This window comes from Gossypium arboreum, chromosome 8, assembly GCF_025698485.1.
Source record: "Gossypium arboreum isolate Shixiya-1 chromosome 8, ASM2569848v2, whole genome shotgun sequence".
Classification (NCBI taxonomy): Eukaryota; Viridiplantae; Streptophyta; class Magnoliopsida; order Malvales; family Malvaceae; genus Gossypium; species Gossypium arboreum.
In genome coordinates, this window is record NC_069077.1 from 47,245,957 (window position 1) to 47,255,946 (window position 9,990).

Here is a 9,990-nt window from a genome sequence, read left to right on the forward strand (position 1 = left end):
AATATATATAATCATTCTTTATTCACTTTACTCGGTTTTCATCATTTCTACGATTTAAATTAATTTACAAAATCTAGTGCTGAAATGAACCTTGCATTATGAATAATATAGCAATGAATAGCATTGGCTATCTGCTAAAATTTAAATTTAAGGAAAGCCATTTACTATGTTAAATGGTTTTGGGAATCTTAAATGCAGTGGGAACTCCACATCAACCCCAACTGAAATTAATCAAAAAGCAAGAGAGAGAGAGAGAGAGAACACTTTAGAATTTTGATGATTTTGCATTCATGAGGCAACTTATACCAGCCCCAACACCCTCGATCTTTGTGTATATATACTCTCCCAAAGTCATACACATTCTATTCTAACGTAGGTTACAGTCTCTCTCCACTCTTTTTCTCTGCAACTCACAGTCATGGTTTCTCACCTGGTCAACACTATACGAAATGTAGTAGGGATCACAGGTATTTTAGCTTATACACCGAATCTATGATACTTTCTTCCTGTTACAACATGAGATTCTATTTTCATATCACTACATAACTAATATGGGTTATTCTGGTTTTTTTGCAGGGAACGTTATCGCACTCTTCCTGTTCTTGTCTCCAGTGTAAGCTTCTTCTTAGGCTTTCATCATAATCTTTTCATAGCACAGTGTTTTTTTTTTTTTTAATTTCCATAAAACTAATACGAAAAGACAAACATCCCTTGTTTGTCCGTGGAAACTGAAAAGATATTGTAGCCACAGCAGTGACTGGGTTTGATTTATATAAAAATTATAATCAATGTTCTTTTTCTTTTAATTTCCTACTGAAAATTGATTTGTAAAAAAAAAAAAAAAAAAGATTGGAGTGATAACTTTTTACAAATTACAAAAATAATTTTCTTTTTAAAAAGATTTATTCTTTCATGTAACGACATATATTAATCATTAATAATCACAAAAGTAACAAAAATTCCGTAAGAAAAATGGTCCAACTTCTGTATTTCGTATTTAATTTCATAGCGATTTGCTATACTTCTTTTTATTGATTTTGTCAATTTTTTAATTAAAAATTAAAAGAAAATAATTTAAAATAAACAAATGAATCCATGTGCTAAAATAAAATTTGAATAAATTAAATCAAAAGTTATAATACTTTAATTAATCGAACAGGCACATGTATTAAGCAGTGGTCCTTGTTTATTGATGTTAGTTACAATGGATTCAATGGGTAATCTTTTTTGCCTAATCATATATTTATTATTGCAGGCCAACTTTTATTCGAATTTGGAAGAAAGGATCAGTGGAGCAGTTCTCCCCAGTACCATACCTAGCAACCTTAGTCAATTGCATTGTTTGGGTCATTTACGGCCTGCCAATGGTGCATCCCAACAGCGTCCTTGTTATAACCATCAATGCTGCAGGGACCGCCATCGAGGTCGTCTTCCTCACACTCTTCCTCATCTTCTGTCATGACAAGAAAAAGCGACTCAAAGTGCTGCTTATCATCATGGTCGAGCTCATTTTCATGGCCGCTCTCGCCACTCTGATCCTCACTGTCCTTCACACCACTCAACGCCGATCCATAATCGTTGGAATTATAGCAATTTTGTTCAATGTCATGATGTATGCTGCGCCTTTATCCGTCATGGTTAGTATCATACAAGCACATGCATTTATTTTACTAATGAATTTAGGTGGAACATAGGTCCATAACAGACTAGACGCATTCATGGATCTACAGTTACTCAGGATTTAAAATAATAAAACATATTTTTAGGATTGGATAAGCTTGACTGCTTAGTCCACGAACATTTCTAAATGATAGTGAAATGATTTGCATTAATTTCCGTGGGTTGGACACTCTTATTTTAAGTATATAATTAGTAGAATTTTGTTATTGGTTTAGCAGATATTCCTCAATCCAACAGCCTTAGCTGTATTCTCTCTCTATATATATACACACAATAATGAATCATGATGGTGCAGAAACTGGTGATTACGACGAAAAGTGTGGAGTATATGCCATTTTTCCTCTCACTGGCTTCCTTTGCCAACGGTGTTGCTTGGACTACTTATGCTTTCCTTCCTTTTGACCCCTTCATTGCTGTAAGTTATACCTAATGTTTTTACCTCTTTTTCTTTTTGGCTCCCTATTCGAATATACGTATGTATATTTCAGGTTCCAAATGGAGTGGGCACAATATTTAGTTTAGCCCAGCTATTGTTATACGCCACATATTACAAGTCCACAAAGAGAATAATAGCAGCAAGGAAAGAGGCGAAGATGGAGATGCATCTCTCGTTGTCGGAGGTGGCAGTCGCCAACGGCGATGTTGATCCCAAGAAGACCGCTGGAGCAACACCTTAACCTTGAGAGACCCAAACAATGCATCCATTTCCAATATATATAATTATATCCAGCTATATCTATTTAACTATCTATGTCTGTATTATTTATAAATATAGACTAATTAGTGGGTGCGAGTTTGTTTTAGTTATCAACATATATCCCTTTCAACTTCTCAATCCATGTTTGACGTTTTATAAAAATGTATGGGCTATTGAGAACAAAGTTGTCTTCAGTTAATGGATTTATTATGTTGAAGAAAGATATACACCCTCATCTGCATCTGTGCCTGTCAATGCTGTAGTCTCACCGTTACTCTAACAGATAAGTGTCCATCATACCAACATCTCATTGCTCCAATATATTTGGTTGTGATTTTTAAGAACCAAACCTAAGTGATCAGTTGAATCTCCCTTTCCCTCCTCCCCACCACCATTTTTTTCTGAATAAATTCCCCTAATCAAAACAAAAGTGCACATTACTGAAAAGAACAAATAAATGACAAAGAAAAAAAAGAGGACGACAAGGGCCTAACTTTCATCTGGTTTGCTCTGCTAAACATGACAAGTGTTGATAAAATCTAAAAAGTCATACAACTCTTTTCCCTTTTGATCAAATCCCTTGTTAACGTCTGAATTGTTGGTAATATATTACAAATAAAACCGTTAGCACTAATAGGAAATCAAATTAAGTGTAAATAAATAAAGTAGTCACTGTGTTGTTGACGAATCACTGTTTAAGAAGCGATTTCACTCTAATTGGTGTAATCGGAAATGGATGTCGCCCCCTAAAATTAACACAATACTTCCAAATTCGTACACATGAATGAGGAAGATGGAACTTAAAAGGATTGATCTTCTCGTAAAAGCTGGGAAATAAACTGGAAGAAACTTGGGTAAACTACACTAAGTTCAATTCTTAGAAAAGATTGAAAGGGTCATAGATGGCCCCCTTAAAACCCAATCTCCTAGACAGAATATCATACTAATGTAATTTAGTAAAACACCGTAATTTTTAAAGAGCAAGAACTGAAGAGAAAAGAAAGAATTGAGTTTTCTTTTTTTTTTTGTGTTGTGAAAAATGAGTAAAATAGTCTACTATTTATATTGTTTTCAAAAAGAGCAAAATGATAAAATAATAGTGTCAATTTCCAAAATTAATAGAGGATTTTCCTCAACAGAAAATATTCTGCAACAATTAGAGTATTTTCCTCGACTGAAAAATATTCTACAATATAAAATATTTTGAAAAAATATTTTTGATTTTGCTTTACCAACATTCCCCCACTAATGCAAAAGAATTGGAAAATTTTGTAAACATTAGAAAAGGTAAAACGTGAGAAGAGCAATAGCGAAATTAGTCGCTTGAGCACTAGTATCTTGTGGATTTGAATTAGTACATATTGATATGAGTGGTTCTTCTCTTTAACAAGTGAATGAATCTTGAACTTGTTAAGATAAGGGTTAACTAGTGACACACAACTAATCTCAGGTCCAGTTGAGTTTCGCTATAGATCAACATTTTAGCTAATATACATCGGGATGCTAATAAGTGCTCTAGAAAAATGACCCAATGTCTTTCATAAAATGTGGCTAATCCTTCACACTTATGTAGGTGATTTCATCAAGTTTATCGCAGTATAGACCACTCAGACCAGGACTATAAAATCATTAAGAGCATTTATTAAGCTCAACCTCTTAGTTTTATAATTCAGTGAATTCATCAAGTCTGTCTCAATTGAACCACCTAAACTCTAGAATATGAATTCATTAAGAGTAAGAAACTCAACCTCACACGTCAGTCAATTCATTAAGTTTGTCTCACTAGGATCACCCAAACTCTAGGTTATGAACTCATTAAAAGCAAGGAACTCATTCTTATGCATGTACATTGTGCGCCATAGGGATAGGTAAAGATGTACATTATGAGTCTTTCCATGGTTTCATTTGACCACATTGAACTTAGAAAACTAAGTTGGGTATCCACCATGAATTCCTTAACCAGTGAGATTAAGACCTATCCCCCTCGACGAATCAAGAACTATTTTCCTACATAACCCATTGGTTAGTGGATCAGTTAGGTTCCTCTTAGATTTTTTGTACTCCATGACGAGTACTCCATTTTTTATTAAGTGTCTCACATATTCATGTCTTATTCGTATATGCCTTTTCTTGCCATTATAAGCTTCGTTTTGAGCAACACAAATGCCAGCTTGTGAATCATATAATAAGGACATATGAGGTGCAAGTTCCCCCCATAAAGGAATCTCTACAAGCAGATTTCTGAGCCACTCGGCCTTTTGCCCGACTCAGTCAAGAGTTATAAACTCTAATTTCATCGTGGAGTGAGCATTACATGTCTATTTAGCAGACTTCCAAGAAATAGTTACTCTATTTAAAATAAAGACATACCCACTTGCAAAACTAACTTTATCAGTTACCCTGTTTGCATCACAATATCTCTTTAAGAATGCAGGGTATCCGAAAAATTCCAACTTCCAAGTTATTGTACTTTAATTTCATTCTAAATGTAACATCCCGAATTAGGGCCTAGTCGGAACAGTGGTTTTGAGACCACAAATCTGAAGTAGAAATATTTTATGATTATTATAAGGTCTATGATATGTTTACATGCTTGTATGAAAATTTCATGAAGAAATTTTATGTCTAAAGTGCTCGATTAGACTTTAAGGACTAAATTGAATAAAATGCAAAATATGAGTTCTAGAAGTTTTTAGTATGAAATTGAATTTGATTTTTAATTATAGGGTCTTAAATAGAAATTTAACCAAGTTCTAAAATTTTGAACAAAAATGGGCTTGGATGGATAAAATTTCAAAGAAAGGCTAAAAGGGCATTTTGGTCATTTGGTCATTAAATAGACTAAAAGACAAAATAAAAGCCAAATTTCTTGTCCATCTTCTACCTATGGCCGAATATTGCATGGGAGAAGACATGGTTAGAGTTTTCAAGCTTCCAAGCTCAATAATAAGTGCATTCAAGTCCCGTTTTTTATGTTCTTTATATTTTTGAAATCCCGGTAACATGCTCTACTCATTTCTACCATTATTTTGAGCTAGGGTTTATGTTTAAAAATTTACCCATGAATGATATTCATGTATTTTGATGTTTAATGGTAGAATATGAAGGCTCGGTGTGTAATAAACGACTTTTGCTAAGTGATTTTCGGTAAAAATGCTTAAAAAAGACTAAATCGTATAAGTTATAAATTAGTCATAAAATGGTGATTTAGTGGAAATTGGGGGCTTCCATAGTTATTAAAATGATTCGACTAGGCTTGAAATGCAAGGAAATTGAATAAAATTCATTTTACGAGCATTTAGGCAAAAGTAAAAATATGTGAAAGTTTAGAGGTCAAAATGCAAATTTGTAAAAATATGATTTTTTTGACCCATATGAATAATGTGACTAATTAGTAGGCTAATGTGATATTATAGATCAAGGAAAGCAAGATTCGGGCTTAGAACGAGGTTGAACAAGGTTAAGCACAAACTCGAAATAAATAGTCATACTCGAAACTGAGGTAAGTTCATATGTCAATGATAATGCAATGATATTATTGTTCATACTTGAACTAAAATTGATGTGTCAACACTGTGTGGTGAATATTTATATAGTTGATATGAAGATTATATATTGTGACAAATGCCTAAATATAATTATGTGTAATACCATGTTTATTTCATGGACTAATGTCCAATAAACATGAAAATATATTGAATTGAATGTACATTGCATGATCAGCTATGCTTATTGGTATACTTGGTGAAAAGAGAATATCTCGGTTGAAAATAAAGGGATATCTGATGGATACACTATTCTTACATGATACGAGATCCTGCATATGTTGCAAAAAAGGATTTATCCCGAACGGGTAATCCGTTGATCTCAAATGTAGAAAAGGATCTAGCCAGGACGGGTGTTCCTTGAGTGATCGAGCCTCCCGAAGAATATGTGTGCATTAAGGATTTAGCCCGGATGGGTAATCTGATTAGGGTCTGAATTTAGCCTGGACTGGTAATTCAGATCCAATCTCATTTGAGTATATGTCGTTGTAGGGGATTTAGCCTGGACTGGTAATCCCGACAATACTCTATGAGTTTATATTACTAGAGATTTAGCCTGGACTGGTGATCCCGCCATAAGATGTGAGGTTCGCGGGAGTGCGTAATTGAGATGATCACTTGTATGATTTGACGTTAAATGGATTACCCATCGAGATTTCTGAGAAATTCAACGGGTATTATAATGAATAATGCGATGAAAGTCCCGAGATAGGCGCGATGATAAATGTAAATTTAATTGATATGCTAAGGATATGTACAGGTACGTACATTATACTTATAAGTGATGCTTTATTGAAATGTGATAAATGATGAGTACGCAAATTCATGCATATGTATCTGTATACATGATAAACAAGTAAAAAGGTTTGAAAGATGAACCATCCTTATGCTTATGATTATGAATTATGTTGTAATATCATATAAACTTACATTGTGTAATGAGATATGGGTTTCATGAAATGATGAGTCCATGATCAATGAGCTTATGATAGTTACTATGAATTTGCACAGAAACAGTTTTGGACAGCAACAATAGTCCGACTTTGAAAATCCACCAAAAATAGTGAAAATTGAGTTAGAGACTGAATAAAATATGAAATTAAATCTTATTTGGTCTAGTTTTACATAAAGGAAATGGTGCTAGTAAAGGAATCTTATATGATGAGATATTTGAATTCTTGTAAGACAGAGTCAGAATGAGTTTAGAATCCCCTGTTCTGACTTGGGAAAATCACTAGAAATTGTAAAAAAATAATTGTGAGTTAGGAATCATATGAATGAAATACTTAATGAGTGTAATTTCAGGAAAAAGAGACAAAAATGTTATCCGAGTCTCGTACTATGAGGTAAATAAATTTAAGTGAAGAAAGGTCAAAGCTATCAAATAGTGAAACAGGGGAGACTTTAAAGAATAAACTGTACTTATTGACTAGACCAAAAATTCTGAAAATTTTATTGTAAAAATATAATTGAGTCTAGTTTCAGGGAAAATTAACGGATCTTAATTTGGAGTTCTGTATCTCTAGATATAAATAAATTAATAACTATAACTTGAGAAAACAGCTTAACCAGAATATGAGTAAAAGTGTCATTATGGTTGATTGCCTAAGGAAACATGTTGTTATAATGCTTATTATTTTCATATGGACTTACTAAGCTTTAAGATTACTCCCTCCTCTCCATTTCCCTAGTGTTCTTAGGTTGGCTCGGGGTTGGAGATCGTCGGAGGCAGCATCACACTAGCAAACTATCAACTCCAGAGTATTGTCATAGGTGTATTAAACACTTTCAAGTGAATGGCACGTATAAGGACTAGTTTTTATATTAGATGTTGTTATGATTAGCCAAATGTACCGGCTTATATTGATCTATTTTATATAGCCACGAGATGTGGCTTATTATGGTTATGGCTTGTAAGCCTAATTATTCCTGTTATGGGTTAATGCATGTCGTGTGATTATAATTGGTTGCTATGAATAATTAGTATAACACATGTACACAATGAATGACCTAGAACCATTCGAGGTGGTCGTGGCCATGGAATGAATACATGGCCTGGTAGTAAGTTGATAATGATTAAACATGGACAATTGTAGAATGTGTAGAGATTAAATGCTGGGTAATAAACACATGTAAGACAACATGCAAATTATTTATTTGAATCTTTCTCAAGGTCTATTAACCATTAAATTGATGCTATAATTTGGGTCCATGATGTGTAAAGTATGAGAAAGAATTAAGGGAAACATAAGGCTTGGAAAATAGTCTAAGTGTTGGCCACATAGGCAGAGACACGACCATGTGTCTCAGCCGTGTGGAGGACACGGTCTAGCACACAGGCGTGTGGCTTGACCGTGTGGACCAATTTGTTTGGCTGACGTCATAAACAGAGAGTTACACGGGCTGAGGGCACCGGCGTATCCCAAGCCACACGGGTGTGTGTGACCACACAGCCCAACCCACACGGGCGTGTGACTCTCCAAAGTAAGAAAATTGGTTAAGCTGTCCAAAGTTTATTGAAAGTTCTCGGTTTAGTCCCGAACCACCTTGATGTATATTTTAAGCCTCGAAGGCCTGCATAAAGGACAATATGCATGTGATTGAGATGTTTTAATTTTGGGAAAAAATTTTGTGGCCTGGTTTTGCATGTTGTGAATGTTTAAGTCCGGTAACGCCTCGAACCCTGTCCCGACGTCGAATACAAGTAAGGGGTGTTACACTAAATCATTTGGGGAAAGTTTCACCTTGATAGGATAGTAACTTGCAAACTGTGACACTTTCCCCCACTTACTATCGATGCCCTCATCAACATGAAGCCACACTTCTCAAGGCCTAAGGTTGACATTTCAATATCAAAGTCCATTTTGGGCCTTCAAGGCCTAAGGTTATGATCCGTTCAATGCGCATCGAATATAGACTTGAACTTGGTCTCATCTCAATCGTCAATGTAGTCTTGTCTATATCTATTCCTACATCGAACATTTGGACTCAATGCCACAACATATAATCATCAGGTTACAACCTTGAGGAACCCTTCATGGTATGACCCTTTTTCGACTCAATATTACCATGCCTTTGATACTTAAAAATGCATCCCTCTAGATGTGGCACTAAATGCACTCTTGCGTCCTCAACACTGAAGTTCTTAACATGAGAAATTTAGACACATTGGTCATCCCCAACTTAGGCCCTCACGGTCCCTCAATGGTCACCCTATTATTTTTGGCCATCTTGGCCAACTACAACACATACGACACCACCAATCTTGGTTGATCTCAATATCAATTTTGGGCTTTAATGCTCATCCACACAAACTCTATCATGCCACTTCATTCTTTGCTCAATCTGTAACACCTTTAACCTAATTTTTTATGTCGGATCCATATCTTGGGTATTACCAAATGAATACATACAAAAACTTAATCTACTAAAATAAGTTACAATTATTTACACCTTCTTAGTTAAAGATTTCAAACTAAATTACCTCAGTATATATAATAAGAAAATACAACTACCACACATGGTAATTAAATTACAACGATATCTAAATTGAAATCTTAATCTATTGTAGATACCCCAAAGTATGGATTTCTATGTAACAATTCAGACTTCAAACTCACCACCAGACTCGTTCTATATGCATAATAACCTGATACGCCACTTCTTGGCATAGTTCTGGTATCGTCCCTCTTAGCGCAATCCCACATCAACTCGCCAGTAACATAGCACCCACAAATAAGTTCATAAGAACTTAGTGAGGAAAACATCATTTACTTAAGTCATATTTGCATATTGCAACTGATAATTTATATAAATGATTCCATCATTCGTAACCTTAAACTTTGTCACTTGCGAATGCTTCCTTAAGTTCTATCCCTTTATACACATTAGTTACTATACCTCACTTTGAAACTATTTCATTCTTATTCGATGTCTTTGATACATCACTTACATCCTTCAAACTCTGAGCCGACACCTCATCATTATTCAAGAAGTAACACATACTTCAAACTCTGAGCCAACACCTCATCATTATTCAAGAAGTAACACATACATAGATGACATGTA

General features: G+C 34.5%; 1 protein-coding gene across 1 annotated transcript; it reads left to right on the forward strand.

The window, feature by feature from the left end:
- The first annotated feature begins 204 nt into the window (after positions 1–204).
- On the forward strand, positions 205–2,598 carry LOC108469246 (bidirectional sugar transporter SWEET7-like). The gene is made up of 5 exons (XM_017770136.2): positions 205–467; positions 577–613; positions 1,256–1,637; positions 1,976–2,095; positions 2,169–2,598. Exons 1-5 carry the CDS (start codon positions 419–421, stop codon positions 2,355–2,357), a joined length of 777 nt encoding a protein of 258 aa, XP_017625625.1. The 5' UTR covers positions 205–418; the 3' UTR covers positions 2,358–2,598.
- The last annotated feature ends 7,392 nt before the right edge of the window (positions 2,599–9,990 follow it).